This window comes from Daucus carota, chromosome 6, assembly GCF_001625215.2.
Source record: "Daucus carota subsp. sativus chromosome 6, DH1 v3.0, whole genome shotgun sequence".
Lineage (NCBI taxonomy): Eukaryota > Viridiplantae > Streptophyta > Magnoliopsida > Apiales > Apiaceae > Daucus > Daucus carota.
In genome coordinates this window covers 4,764,237-4,781,151 of record NC_030386.2, presented here as the reverse complement: position 1 = coordinate 4,781,151, position 16,915 = coordinate 4,764,237, and the positions used below count along the sequence as shown (strand labels likewise).

General features: G+C 33.3%; 1 protein-coding gene across 1 annotated transcript; it reads right to left on the bottom strand.

Moving 5' to 3' along the window:
• Window positions 1–2,497: 2,497 nt before the first annotated feature.
• LOC108227848 (hydroxyacylglutathione hydrolase 2, mitochondrial-like) lies at window positions 2,498–16,741 on the bottom strand. Its single transcript, XM_017403211.2, has 8 exons — window positions 16,561–16,741; window positions 14,808–14,987; window positions 13,952–14,155; window positions 13,014–13,137; window positions 6,523–6,623; window positions 3,689–3,763; window positions 3,501–3,599; window positions 2,498–2,922 (listed from the first exon to the last, which is right to left on the bottom strand). The coding sequence occupies exons 1-8, from the start codon at window positions 16,618–16,620 to the stop codon at window positions 2,776–2,778; spliced, it is 990 nt and encodes a 329-aa protein (XP_017258700.1). The 5' UTR covers window positions 16,621–16,741; the 3' UTR covers window positions 2,498–2,775.
• Between the last annotated feature and the right edge of the window lie 174 nt (window positions 16,742–16,915).

Genomic DNA, 16,915 nt, shown 5'->3' with positions numbered 1-16,915 from the left:
TATAGATAAATAAATAAAGAGAAAAACTTAATTTTAAATGATTATCCTCTATAATGCATCATTTTATATTATTATTGGGGGTGTCTACTTTTTTTAAGGAGAAGCACAAAATTTGTCTGGACAAAAAAGCTGGAGCGCTTTTTCGGAAGTGAGAAGTTCAGTTTTGTTACTTCTTTTTTCTGCTTCTCGCTTCACACTTTCTTATTGACTAGAAAAATCTAATGAGCTCACACTCCCTTGCACCTAGCTTCGCTTTTCAGTATTTTCGATGCTAAAATAACAGAAAAAATAATTATTTTTTCACTATACAGATGTAGGCCTGTCAATGGATCGGGTTCGGATCGGATCGACCTAAATCCATATCCATATCCGTTTATTTTATCGGATTCGGATTCGGATTGGATCGGGACCGGATTTTTTTTAAGCCGATCCATATCCATATCCATTAGGATCAAGGATCTCGGATCAGATATCCGATCCATTTACTATATATATAAATGAATGCTAAAAAAATGAATTTATTTCCATGTTGAATCATATAAAAATGAATTAATTATATACAAGATTAAAGAATGCATTAAACAAAATAAGGAAAAATGAAAGGCCAAGTCTAGTTGTCTAATCTTAAAAAACAATACCAAAATGGGAAGATAAATACCAGAAAAAATAAATAAAGAATGTAAACATCAAAAATAAAAAAGAAGACACTGGTGAGTGGTGACTGGCAGGAGACATGATAGACTATATTATGGACCAGCAAGCTTACACATGAATCTTTACCACTGCATTGCTGCATATTAGCCTCATTGTAAGTGTTTATGTTAATCAGTAGTAAATGAATTAAATATAACTAACTAATAGCTCTCATTCTGTAAATACTATCGGGAATAAAATATATTATTACATAATATATATAGACAAAAGTTATATGGAGTCCTATATTTTTTGGAGTCCTTGGAGTCCCAATCTGGGCCCTCCATCTTTTATTACATCCAATGGCTGAGATGTGTTTTGGATTATTATTATTTTTTTTTAAAAAAAAAGTCAAACGTGCAGGTTTTTGAAGAGAAGGCTCGTGCTTATCTTATTAGGCAGTTTCAACTGCCACTGAGTCTTTCCAGGATTGAATGTGGAAGAAGTGTCCTGCAAGTACGAAACAATTTAATATTTCATCTTCTAAATTGTTGCTTTTACATACGTCAGTGGCAATATCTTTAATTCGGGGAACATTCCGTGTAATTTGTCTAATGGCTATTAAGAATTCCGAAGCAAGTAAGTTGTGTATGATTTTTGAATGCATCTTACGTGCATTTGAAGTCCTGTACTGCAATGGCCATTGTGCATAAGTTATCTTTGCAGGACATGTGTATAATACAGGATTATTTCTGCCAGCGTATCATCAATACAGATTAATGGTTTTTTATCGTTCTGCACTTAATCTGCGTTCTTCTTCGTCGGTGGTTAGATTACCTCTAAAGCGTCCTACAAATAGGGATGAAGACAACGGAAGTGGGGGATTCTGGATAGCGCTGTTGAGTCCTTCACCGGATGCTTCGGATGCTTCTTGCAGAGTCGTGCGCGAAACTGGATTTCAAATTCATTAATAACTGGCAGCCGTTTTTTTTTAATTCATTAAATCTCAGCCATTGGTTTTTGTTTTTAAATGAATGGTGGATCTTAGGGACTCCACTATCTTCAAAACTATAGTGTCCCACAGAACTCCACTCAATATATATATATATATATATATTATTAATTATTAACCGGATCGGGTTATAAACGGATCGGATCACACTAAATTCATATCCAACCCATTTATTATCGGATTTTTCTTATCGCATCGCATTTCGGATCGGATTTTTTTTTTGTTAAATCCATATCCACTAAAATGACCCCAGATCGGATCGGGTCGGATTTTCGCTCCATTGACAGGCCTATACAGATGCACTTTAAAAAAAATTAAAACAAATATCCGTCTCTATTATTTTATATTTTATATTTTTTACCAAATTTTATCTATTATCAATAAAAAAAATTTAAAAAAATATCTTATAATACCAAACACGTCATGAACTTATAAGTCAAATTATCCAAACACCAAAGAAAAATTTATAAGTTAAAATTACCGAACACTTTAACAACTTAAAATTTTCACTTCTACCTTTTAAACTTGTTCACACCGCCCCATTATTTCCCTCATCCCTCTCATTGGTATATAGTAGTTGCCCAGTCCGCTCTCATACCCTTATAAATGATTTCACTAGGAGACATGAATTCAAATCGTGACAACCAGGTACCTTTTTTATACATCAGTGTATAAATACAAGAGTGCCTAGTCAAGCATATATATTTTGTATCAGTCTCAGCTATGTTCTATCTCCACATTTTTGGGCTGTCCATCTCTCACCATATGGTATGCCCTGGTACTTGTACCTTCTTTTTTGGTTTATAAAATTCACATTTAGCAAGCCCGTGCATTTCACCAGCTTCTACACCATAATAAAATGATTGTTATATTTAAAAGTTTTTCCGATGAACCTTTCACCAAATTATTAACATAGCAATTCTATCTAGCAAATTAACATCTTACAGCAAGATCAGCACATTGTTACTGTTATACAATGCCCACAAAAGGAGTATGAAAATAGAAAAGTATCTAAAGGAATATTAGAGCAGCCCAATATACATAACTATTGATGGGCAATTCAAAAGATTATGCACCCCAAAACAAATATTGTATGCACAAGAAAGGTGTAGAAAAGAACCCCAAGAAAGCTAGAAATCATCCTTTGCTCGTCGAATAGCGCCCAAGGTTTCTTCATCACTTGCTGTAGCAGGTATATTTAGTGACCGCCTGATTTCTGTACTTGCAGTGCGGAGGAATGGATTACATGCCTTCTCCATCTTCAACGTTGTTGGAATCTATAACAGCTCCCGGAAAATATTTAGAGCGCAATAAGCCAACAACAAATTAAGAAAACAGAAGAAATACGGCAGTAGAAGCAAAGAGAAACTAGAACTGTAGTGTTATAGGTTTGATTACAATTTCTATTTGCATATAACACTTGAGACAAGAATAGTTTGTCTTGTGGCAGAGAAATTGTTTTTGGTAATGGTCAATCATGATAATTAAATATTTGCACCCTCTCCCTCATCGAGGTTCCAGGCCTCAAACCTTTATTTCTAAGAGGAGAGGGGAATGCAATTCGTCAGACTACAATGGAAATTCAAGCTGATTTATATTTGGACTCTTGCCAAATGCACATCCTGAATTATATAATTGATGTTGAATACACAAATTATTAGTCGATAGTTGATCCCTAGTGGTCCTGTGTTTATAGTTGATATAATCCTATCATGTCCAAACTATATAACCCCTTTAACTGATTTATTTGTACAGTCTGAATGCTTTCACCAAGAGCTCTTCATCATATTCATATCACATTCATTATGGTTTCTATCTACAAGCTATATTATGTACGAATATATATACACATTACCGTAGGTACACCCTTAGAGCAAAGATGAGCTATGTGGGAGGAATATGACTGCAGCATTTCATTTCCAGGTTCTATAGACAATGCAAACTTTGAATTACTCTGTCATGAGAGTCATATAGTGGTGGATGTTAATCATATAGAAGTGAAAATGAAAAACAACTTAGAATCAAATGTAAAATACAACTTACCAATGTATATTCATGACCGCAATATACATTTGTTTCATCAGGCAAGGAAGTTATTCTTTTAAGCGAGGCATACATCTGGAACAAACAAAAGAGTCATATCTTACAGAAAAGGTAAAAGACAAGAAAAAATTATTTGTTTGATCGCTAATTCGTTAGGTAAGCTTTAGTATGATCCATCCACACCATAAAATAATAGTTCAGCATTTAGCTAATTAAGAAATTTCAGTTTTAATCCTTTCATTGAAGAAACAAGCAGGCGTTGATCCTCGCTGCAATGTTTTTATGCTGATGCTGCTTGGTGTAAATGGCATGGCATTACAATTGCAAACATGTTGGAAATAATTCAAAATTATTTGAATTGTTTTGAAATCATATTAATTTGAATTCAAAATAAATTATTTTGTTTTAGTTTCAATAGAACCTAGTTTCAAGGAGTTACTATAGGTTTGTTTTAGATGAGTATTAGTGGGATAGGGTAAGCTACTTTTTAGTTTGACAAAGACTTACAGTTGTAATTTACTTTTATGCATCAGAATAATAAAAAATTTGTTTTACTTCTGTTTTCCTACATAGTATATGAGCCACAATGCTTCATTTAATATACTTTTATTCTTCGTTAGTCCGGATTAAATGCTTCATTTAATATACTTTAATTCTCTTTTTATTTAATATACCTCTTTTTATTTATTTTTAATAGAATATCAACATAGTATATTAAATGCTTCATTTAATATACTTTTATTCTCTTTTGGTTCTGCTTATCATTTAATGAAGATAATGACATTTTAATGTCATTATCCTCGAACTTTATCTGTTCTCGTGGAGTCTAATATACTTTTATTCTTCAGAATAATAAACCAGTATTATTTTACCTTTGTATTACTTTATCATTTGTTTTTTTTTCAAAAGTCAACAAAACACATCAAAATAAATAAATATTTTAAAATTCATTTAATATAGGGGCTGTGACCAAACAACATCAGAACCAGACCCAAGAATCACCGTCCCAGGGTCCTTTTAGTTAATACCTCTGGACCCAGATAGCACATCGTTTCCTTTGTGCTCCGGTTCTTTTGTAAAGTCTTCAAATTATTATTAGAACCTTGCAAAAATACTTTTAAGAGTTTCCAAATAATAGTTTCAATGCATATTACATCATCTCACTTTAGTATTTAACTATTTATATGAAAACACACACACACACACACTTCTTTAACTATTGCCTCTCAACCAGTCAGTCTCCTGCATGATGAATATGTTTGGCCCAGTCAAAAACAAATCTTAAGTTTTTATATACAGTAATTACGGCATGAAAAGGTTTAGATTGGAAAATGTCGGGTAATTTAAATATTTGACCCAAACTAAAATGATTTAGTAATTTCTTAAAATATCATTTACTTTTAGATTTGCATCTGATGTTTAGAGAAAAATTTCTTGCGTCTTCTTATTAGAACTAATTAGTAACTCATACTTGCTCTCTTAGATTAACTTATATTTTGGGAGTGTCTAGAATAATGGGTATATCATGAAAGATATAATTAGGTCAGTTGATAGTTGCGATTTGAAAATTTGACACCTGTTGTCAATAACATGAAACACAGAATCAGTGTATTGGAATATTGGATTAAAAAGTTGAAGGAGAGAAACAAAAGAGTAAAAAGATGGAGAGAGGTAAGCAGATAAAGCAAGTTGACGAGTGATATAGACAATTTGAAGCAAGTGCCTTTTCTTATATGAGTATATTAAGTGCATGTTGCCACTGCTTCACGAAAAAATATCCAGACAGCGGAAACATTAATGTCTGTTTGTCTGCACTTAAACTCAAGATAACGTTAAGGGCTGTGCTCATTTTATTTTATTCTTTAGTAAAAGGATCAAAATAAGCTCGCATCAAGGATTCATGAACTATATTATTAACTTCCAGAATACAACTAAGCAAATGTGTAACTGAATGCCAAATATAGCTAACCCTATTCCTCCTAATACTTATCTAAATAAACTCTATAATAAATCCTTGAAATTAGGATTTATTTAAACTAAAACATATCTAATTTATTTTGAATCCAAATTTAATAAGATTTCAATTTCAAATTATTTCCAACAGCACAGCACAAAACTGAACAGAATGCAATATTCTTCATCTATTCAATCTTTGAACTATTCAACTATTCAAAGATGTTTTCCTTGAGAATAATACAATAAAACTACTATCTTTGTGCAACAAAGTGTTTTAGTTGAAATTTGTCAAAAAAACCAACTGCAATCGAATATTTTTTTTTTGAACAGAATGGTACATGAGAAACTTACAAAAATTAAGAGAAAATTTTTAAAAGAAAAGGAAGGATACCAGCTAGACAACATTATTGTCAACTAAGAGTAGCTTCCACTTATAAGCCTTTCGAAGGATGAGAGTATCCCTTGGTGTTTATAAGCTAAATTTGTGCTTTAAATATCAATTTATTCTTAGGCTACCTAATCATAAACAATTCAACATGATTCCATGTTTTAGTACTTCCTTGGTAGTTTACACAAGCATCATTATTCACATGACAACCACTGGCTTGTTGACCAACCTGCTAACATGTATATATATTCTAAAGGAAAGCAATGATGGATCTAATTACTGCACCAAATGCCTTCCAGAATCCATAAGCGAGAAAAACCAAACCACCATGTAAATCGGGGTAAATATGAGTCTTAAAGGAACAATGATCACTACAATTTGTTAAGGCATATACCATGAGATCCTAGAAGCAATGCTTAAGGATGTAAGGCCAAGTGTCACAGAACTTAATATACGTACATATTAAGCAAAACATTGCAAGAGTTATTACCTGCTCAGGGGTTCCCTCAAAAAGTTTCCCGCATGATAAGCTGAATAAAGTGTCTCCAGTAAAAACTGATCCGAATCCCGGAAAGTAGAAGCTAATGTGTCCTGCATGCATCAGAACCTTGTTAAATTGTGCTTAGCATTTGTAGTCTTATCGGGAAAAACTGAGGCTTTGATGTAATATCAAAATTTTGTCTTCTATTCTGTTTTGTGCATGAGAACAAGGGAAGAGCCAACAAAAGTGGCTAAAGTGGCTGACAAGGTAAATTTTATAAGGGACTAATTGTCAGAGATTAAAATATGAGATTCACCTTCTAATGCAAAGTACACACAAATAAAATATATGACGCGGGAAACCCACGTCCCAACTTGTATTATTAATCAAAACCGTTATCAATAATACAATCAATCAAACTTGGATCATGGTTGTCAAGTCACTAGTCCACGACTAGTCGACAGCAGGGAAAGTCGACCTACGACTTGTTCAGTTTGGCGTCCATGGGTTTCACCCGGATCCGACTTGGAAGTTGGAAAACCTGACTAATTACTTGACCCGAACTCAAAAATTAGGGGGGGTTAATAAAATGTACGTGATTTTAATTTGAAACCTAAAGTCATCATCTCCAACTGCCTTCATCTCATCTCCGATCTCATTGATGCATGATTGTTTTTGTTTAGTTCATTTGACTCTTTGATGCATTATTGTGTTTTTTTGTTGTTTTCACTATATGACTTTGGTACTTGAACTTACTATATATTAGTTTTATTTGAATTATGGAATTGATATGTTTTGAGTAATGTTATATATTATAGTTACTCTAAATATATGTATGTCAACTATTTTTCGACTTTTTACGATTAGTCGGGCGACTTGTCAACTAATCAATTTGAAGGTAGTTGGACGCCTAGGCTTGACTTGTCGACTTAACAAGCTTGACTTGGATACTCGAGCATTCGCTCTCAAGCGGTACCTAAGTCTACAACTTGAGCACACATAACAAACACAATATGATTATGAAATATAGTCATCTCAAACTTAGCTAAATCATAATCTAATTCTGAAATACCCAGCTACAATTAGAATCCAATTCTGAAATCTGACTCAAATCAGATTCCAATTCATATTGGGGTACTACCCAACAATCTTTCTCATATATTGTGACCAAGACATACCTTTTGTAATAATTGTCTAAGCATACAATTATTATCCACATATGTTTCGGATCACCCACGAGTGTCCTTCCATCTGATGAGTTACCCAATCCCAGCTTTCACAATCCTCCGGCTTCAAAAAGAACATCGCCGATATCACGTCTTCCTAATATAGGAACCTCATAGGAGCCTTATTCGAAGCTTCTTTAACTTGACTATTATTAGACCAAACATTAGTTCTTGGTTTATTTACTAATTCAATATTGAGATGGGTCCGCAAATTTGGGTTGGCTAAACATTCCTCAACTCACAATATAGTACACAAACACGATCTGAAAAATACAAAACTGGGTTTTATTTTTGTACACAGAACACAAAGGTAAGCAATACAAAATATATATTTTTATAAACCATTAATTTTATTTGGGGGCATATTTATATTCGGGCATTTGTTAAAAGTTGGCAATATCATACTATTATAGAGTGAAGACATGCTTAGCAAACCCAAAAAGTGGTATCAAAACCAAGGGATCTGAAGTTAGATCTTGGTGGTAACAGATGGTCATATGTGTGGAGGCCTTACAGTGTGAAAACGTTTGAAATGTGATGTGAAGCACTATAATGGTCATTTGATTTGTGGTTCATCATTCGATATTAAGATTGTAAGTGGTTCCAACTCAAAACCCATATCGAAGAAACCAAAGACAACAATCTTGTATATTAACAAAGACGCAACATTTAGTACATGCATGCCTGAAGAGATAAACACCTTGCTTCTGCCTTAAAGGGTTCTGAGGTACTTAGAGTGCACTTGTCTAGTGGTCTGTATTTTCATGCTTTTATAAATCCAACTTTGAAACTTGAAAGGCCGTTATGATAGTTATTGAAGTGATTACACTTTTATTGGTATATTGCAAACACATTCCTTAACTCTTAAGGTTAAGGTATGGTTTTAAAAGCAATGAAGGGAGATGGGTGTGGTTAGTTTATTTGGACTTCTAAAAAATAATATGCACATATTAAAAATAAAAATATTATACATATTAAATCCTAAAATAATTTAACATATTATTCCACAATACTTTTAAACCAAATAATAAGAGATATATCTATTCCTATGGTAAACCAAACACATGATAACTAGAACTAAGTTTTAAGCCTATCCCAAACTACCCCGATTCCTCATTTTGAACCAATGTTACATAGAACGTGATTCGACACAATACGAGGTACGGAAACAGATTCGTAAAACAATATTGTGGGTGAACCCGGTCCGGTGGAACGCTCAGGGTCTATCTATACATTGTATGCATACTTGGATTATTGTGTATGAATGGTACATAAGTAAGAGTACTTGTACCTTCACACTTATTCAGATTGTTATGTAATTGAGGTTTGCATATGTGGAGTAATATGATGTTTTTTCTGCTTAAGACTTGGTGATTAAAAATATTTGATTTTGTGGCTATGTCGTCTATAAACCCTCAAGAGACAACACTCATCCTACTAGGGCTGCCTAGAGGTTTACGGCTTGTATATGCTCTACGCAATTGTGTCTTCTAAGAAAGTGTTGTTAGTAATTAGTAATAATTGTATTTGCCTTAAGACGTGCAATATGTTAAGTGTTGGGATATTAACGATATTTGATAGAGTATATATTTATATGTATTTTAAATGATTATTTTTCTCATACAAGTTATGATTTGCACTTAATTGCATATGTAAGTTAATTATATTTTAATGTTTTATTGTAGGAAGCAAGGAATTCTAAATTGGAATGGATTTGGGACAAATTAGAAGAAAATGGGATTTGTTGGCTAACTGTACAAGAAATATTGTTTGGGCCAAATTTGGAGATCTAGAAATCGGATTCAGGTGATTCAACAGCCCACGCGAAGATAATTTAATTTTCCATCATTCTAGATGGGTCCGAATATCAAAAGCCAACTGGACATCCCAAGAACAGAGACAAAAATCAACTACGAATTTGACCTTTTGGAAATCTATTCAGTTTTGGAATTTCCTTATATGCTCCTATCAGAATTAAAACACTTTAGTATTAGGTTTTATTAGATAGAATATCATATATGTATTATTAGGGAGATAGCCACCACGAGGAGAAGCCAAGAGAAGGAACTTGTGCTTGGAGATTGCAAGATCAACAACATACGGATAATTCTTCTACCTCTACACTTTGTATTATATCATAATCTTTTCATGATTCTTACTTGTTTTATTATTACTATGATTGGCTAAACTTCTAATGTTGGAGGGCTGTTTTGAAGCCCTGAACCTTTTGATAATTATACAGTTTTGAGTTATGGAGATGTGTTTTGGTTCTGCTTATATATGCGTCAATGCTTGTAGAGATGCTTGAATTAACTAGGGTATGCGGACATCCAACATGTTATGTGATTGTCATCTCTACAAAGTCGATTAATCTTTCTATGTTGTCCATGAGATTAATTGTATTAGTGTGTAATTCATTTTAACCTTTCTATGCATTCCATGGGGTTACGAATAACAGAGTTTGATTCTATGCGGTCCATGGCAAGTTCTCTTATAAGTATCTTTCTTAACATATCAAAGAACTCAGAATTGTGTCATAGGTTTAGTGGTGGATATTCATGCTTTCCAACGTATTTATTTAATTACTTTAAAACAGTTTCTCTTGAATTAATATTTAGATTAGTTATAAAATCAAAATCAAATCATTTATTTGTATAGCAAAATAGAAGGGAAATGAGCCCTTGAACCTCGGAGTTGAACGATACCGTTGCTTAATCTATATTATAAATGACTGAAAAAGGGTTTAAATTAAGTCACATCACTTGAACCGAGCAAACTGAATTGGATTTACAGTTTGTTAGAGAAAAACTGTAGGATATCATTTCTGGGGTTTGCATATTCCTTCTGTAGCCTTCAACTTGTTTGTGTGTGTGTGTGTGTGTGTGTGTGTGTGTGTTGTTGGGGGGGGGGGGGGGGATACAATTCCTTTAACATCCTTTGCTACTATAGTTAATATTGATGAAGAGCGCCAGTATAAAGCGTCTATAAGTCTTACTATAAAGTCTCAAGTAAACAAGCAATTAGCTCAGATTTGTGGAGTTAGTGAGCTGTCGTTTAGGTAAAGTTTTACCAGTAAAGAAGCCTATATATATATTTATATATGCACACAGAGAGAGAGAGAGAGAGAGAGAGAGAGAGAGAGAGAGAGAGAGAGATCTATCTAATTCTAATAAGAACCTAACGCTGTTATTTAACATCCTGAGACTAGTGATACAATTCCTTTAACATCTTTTGCTGCTATGTTACTATTAATGCAAAGCACCAGTATAAAGCGTCTATCAGTCTTACTATAAAGTCTCAAGTAAACAAGAAATTAGCTCAGATTAGTAGAGTTGGTGAGCTGTCAGTTGGGTAAAGTTTTATAAGTAATGAAGCCTATATATTTATACACAGAGATCTCTATCAAATTCCAATAAAAAGCTGATGCTGTTATTTAACACCCTGACTATAAATTTTTCTGTCACACTGTCCTAAAAAGAGAACTGAAAAATTAGATTGGCCTGCTGAAAGCCTCTTAAAGGCTGTTTCAAACATAAAGCTGTTACTGTCCCAAGGAGAGAACTTAAAAATTCAGATCATGAGTCATGACCTACTGAAAGGCTTGTTCAAACCTAAAGCTGTTACTACAGACCCTGATTGAGATTTACCCCCATCCTGACCTAGGGGTGACAATAAAAATAATCAGATCATGACCTACCGAAAGCTTTTTAAAGGCTTTCTCAAGATTACTGACAAAGCACCCTTTAGCTGTTATATTACGGTATCAGTTCATTCTAGACATCCTTTAACTTCCTTTGCTGCTATAGTTAATATTGATGGAGAGCGCCAGTATAAAGCGTCTATAAGTCTTACTATAAAGTCTCAATTAAACAAGCAATTAGCTCAGATTTGTGGAGTTAGTGAGCTGTCAGTTAGGTAAAGTTTTACCAGTAAAGAAGCTTATATATATATTTATATATGCACACAGAGAGAGAGAGAGAGAGAGAGAGAGAGAGAGAGAGAGAGAGATCTATCTAATTCTAATAAAAACCTAACACTGTTATTTAACACCCTGAGACTAGTGATACAATTCCTTTAACATCTTTTGCTGCTATAGTTACTATTAATGCAAAGCACCAGTATAAAGCGTCTATCAGTCTTACTATAAAGTCTCAAGTAAACAAGAAATTAGCTTAGATTAGTAGAGTTGGTGAGCTGTCAGTTGGGTAAAGTTTTATAAGTAATGAAGCCTATATATTTATACACAGAGATCTCTATCTAATTCCAATAAAAAGATGACGCTGTTATTTAACACCCTGACTATAAATTTTTCTGTCACACTGTCCTAAAAAGAGAACTGAAACATTAGATTGGCCTGCTGAAAGCCTTTCAAAGGCTGTTTCAAACATAAAGCTGTTACTGTCCCACGGAGAGAACTTAAAAATTCAGATCATGAGTCATGACCTACTGAAAGGCTTGTTCAAACCTAAAGCTGTTACTACAGACCCTGATTGAGATTTACCCCCATCCTGACCTAGGGGTGACAATAAAAATAATCAGATCATGACCTACCGAAAGCTTTTTAAAGGCTTTCTCAAGATTACTGACAAAGCACCCTTTAGCTGTTATATTACTGTATCAGCTCATTCTAGACTATGATTAAAATTCAATAAGATTTTCCATCCGTTCCACAAAAAGAATCATATTTTGATATTAAAGATCAGAGGATAAAAGTTTAAGTTTTATGCTAGATGGTACGAGCAAAACAATTTTTTTACTTGCAAAGAATATTAATATAAAAGCTGTTACTATTCAGAATTTCATGAACCGCAAGGAAAAATAATATGCTTTCAAATCCCCTTTTATGCCCAAATGTAGTCATTTTTCATTAACATAAGTATATTCAAAAACATGCAGAGAACTTGAGTGAAAAAACTATATGTTCGAGTAAAAGATACTATATGACAGATCCCTTCTTCTGTTCCATTCTATCCAACACTACAAAAAAACTGGCTAATATGCTACAAGTATGTATCTTCAATGACATGCAAAAGCCTGAATTAACTGCACATATTCACCAATAAAGTAAGGGAGCTCATAAAGTCATACGATAGCAAGATGACTTCTCATGCATGCTCAGGAACGACGGTTAGATATCCAACTATTTTTGGCAACATTTATTGTAATGAAGCAGCTGCTATAATATATTTAGAATCCAATCATTGATTTCTAAGCTCTGCATCACTATGTAATTAATGAGCACTTTTGGGAGTAATAAAGTAACAGATATATAACCTCTGGTATGACCAGGAGTTCCAATTACAAGCACCTCATGGCCTCCGAACATCCAACTGTCCCCGTCATTCAAGGCTATATCAATACCAGGAATTCTATCAATGTCCACTCCAGAGCCAATTACCTATGCACATGAACCAGGCAAAGTCCATAAACTATACAAAGAAAAAGGATTGAAATTGGAACTATATATTTACTGATAACTTGATGTATAAAGATTAATGTGCAATGTGCAATAAGAAATCTTGATTAATATAAAAAGTACTTGGTTGACAAAAAATACTATTGGTAGTTAAATTTTAAAGAGTCACCAATCATATACAAACCATAGATACATAGTAATTTAAACAACTTAGTACAATACATTGGCTTCTAGTCTTCCTAAATTTACTACAGAATCAAGAAAATTTTGGCACCATTTATTTTATTTGTTTAGGATTAAAACAGAACATCAAGAATATATTTTCTGTACGTATGATGAAAGCATCTGTAGCTTATACTACTTTAATCTTCTTTAGCATCCTTCTACACATAATATTTGAGCCAAAAAAAAAAGTTAATACAGATACTTTTGTTTGTTGTTTGAGTTTTGGTCAGGAAAAATTCTAAATCGAAGATTCAAGTTCCTAAGAGATGTAGAGCTTTCGGGAATAAGCAGTATCATACTTGCACATCTTATAAAGTTTTAGATCAAGTAATATATCCAGAAAATTTTTCCAGCATGGAAATTTTGACTTAAAGTAATGAAAGGCCATTGTATTATTTTATGCAGGTTGTTACAAAACCAACGGACAAGAGAAGCAGAAGTGTCAAGTACTGCACTATACAGAGTACAAACAACCTACTATAACATGCCAAGAAGAGCTAAAATTTGTCAAATGAAGTTGGTAAAAGGACAAATAGACAACAAAATATTTTTCAAAAGATCAAAGTTTTACCTTGGCGCCATATCTTTCTTTCAACTCCATATTTCCACCAGTGTGATCATAATGATGATGAGTGTTCAGTATGTAGGTTAAATTGAGGTTTTTCTTACTCAAGGCATCAATGACCGGTACAGCTTCAGAAGGATCCACTACTCCAACAGTTCCCGTGTTCAAATCATGTAAGAGATAAGCATAATTGTCTCTGAGACATGGCACCTAGTAGTAAAGTTAATCGTCAGAAGCTATATGGCAGTTCAAACTAAAATACTTCCGTTAATGTAGTACACTAGTATCTACATGCATACCTTGTCTACACACTGACCACATACAATTCATATACCTATTTACTTTGCTCTACAGGCATTTCTCTATAGCAAAATTATATACTACTCTAGGCTAACTAAACTATAACCAGTTCAAGCCTGCAGCTATAAGATTTGACCAAAAGCTGCCAAAGATCTTTTTGACAACATAAGAGCATCTCCAACAGGAAAGACCTCTCAGCTAAAAATCCATGTGGCATGCCATAATTATATATTAGCACTTTTTCTGACGTGTAGTGAATTCCGCATCATCTATTATCATATTAAAATAATAGTCAACCATTATAGTCAGTCCCATCGGAGTAATATGCCTTTCAGGTTCAACAAATTTTACTTGATCATTATTTTCTATTCTTTTAGCCAACTTGCATCATTTTTAGATACAAAGGAACTCAATAGTTACAGCCCTCATTTAAAAAAGTATAAGGAAAAGGAGAGTGCAAAGGAACAATTTGTTGGTAACATACATTGTAAAAAGAAGAAAGAATATGCAAAGTTAAGTAGCCAAATCATTTACAATTGTCGTCCATTAAGGATGTACTCACCAGTTCAACTTGCATGGAAGACATGTTGACAACACTACAAAAATGAGAAACTCCAAGTGATCGACTTACTCCACGCACAGTTTTGAATGGTATTGAGAAGAAGCTCATAAACCCATATAAAAGATGTTTTCTAAGGGACAGTTGTCTCATACCTGGCCATACACATATGGCCCTCCTCGTCTACAACGTTGTACAAACACAATATTAAAAAAGGATCCTTTAAGTACTATTGCAGATGAAGCAGTGATAATCATAGAAAATATTTGCAGGAAAAGAGGAAACTTGATACAAGGAACCATGAGTAAGCACTAGAAAAAAATAGATTAACACGATCATTTCCAAAATGAGTTTTCGGCGAGGTTGTATAGAACACAATACAAAGATACAAAGGCTAAAGAGTCATCAAGTAAAGGGGTCATTAAATCAGGTCATGCCTTGACCAGACTATTGTTTAAGAGCATTGAACATCATTAAAAACAAGCACAAATTACAAAAGCAAGTAAGAACATTGATGATGGAGAACATGTTTGTGAAACGCAGATAAGCATTAAGCTCTATAGTTTTTGCAATGCACTGCAGAACCATAATAACAGGGAACAGTACTGCTGTTGTGGAGCACTATGTTTATTTTGTATATATATCTCTCTAAACGATGTAAACAAAAGAGATGAAGAGTAAGCATAGCTTGGAGCTAGCAATTAATAATTCCACAAAACTCAGGCCAAGTCAACAGGTAAGAAGTTAAAGGGATTCTACGAAGTGTTTCATGTAACGCTAAGTGTCTAACTAGAGAGAAAGCATCTTGGACATATGTTTTAGGCCAACAAGATAAGGCCAAGTAAGATCTGGTGTCCATTGAAGCCTAAAAGTAATGGTATGGCTTTGGCCCTGGAAGTATCAGCAGTGTACATTTTTTTCAGATATATATATAGGCCAACATTCCATGGAATACCTCCTTATATGGAGCTCGGTAGTACACTCTACACCATTATACATCATTAATTTTATTACAAATTCTATTATAGAATACATATAAACTGTGATTTTAATATAGAATACTGCAACATTTATATTAATAATAATTTAACACCTAAAATTTGAACAAAAAAGTTGATTTTCGAAATTGATTCTACAGTTCTGAATAATTATTATTCTGTTGTAGAATCATGTTTGAATATCGGAATTTTTTTAATGATTATTTGAATAAAAAAATGTATAATATCATTTTCGATTTACTAATTAATATTTGTAATTATATTGCATAAAAAATATAGTAAATATATTGATTATGTATATATTATGTATATGCAGACCTTATAGTTTTTCATTTGTTGTGCGGAAATAAGCCATTGAATAACTATGAGAGAGCTAGGGAGAAAGCAGGTGAAATTGAACAACATATATGCACGCGTGACTTGGCCTCACTAAACTTAATATCTAATCTGGTATCTCTTCAGTTGATCTATTTCACTCTCTGCTATGTTATTGTATCATTTTCTTTTATCCAATGCTCAATCCAGCTTTCATTTCCCTCTTTCTGCAACTAACATTTATTTTTCACATTTTCACTAGAAGCCCTATGTTGTTTGTAAAGTCTAGGGTTTGAAACGAATCAAATTCTTGTGTAGATATTGTTAGTGTAGGAAGCAGCAAAGATGGAGTAACAAGAATGAACAATTATGAGAAACATCTAAGCATCGATTATCGAAAACAAATAAGCAGAAGAAGCGATGAATGAATTATAAGAACATACGGCAGGACGAGGAAGAGTCGCCATGGCAGAGGGGAGTGCTCTACTCATCAATTGCATCATAGTTATTCCATGGATCTGCGATGCTGCCGACTCTCCAAATCAATTTACTTTTCTGCTATGTGGCACTTGCTCAAATAATATCTACCACCCTTTTTTCTTAATTATCCTTATTAATATTACATCAGTACATGACTAAAATAATACTACTTGTTATCGATACACATGGCCGAATCACAACTTTTTTAAACTTTTATCTCAAAATACCTCATTCAATTAAAATTTTTAAAATTTTTAAATGTTTTCTAGTTTGATCTAGTAAATATAATAATATATTTATTTTTTTTGACAAGTATGA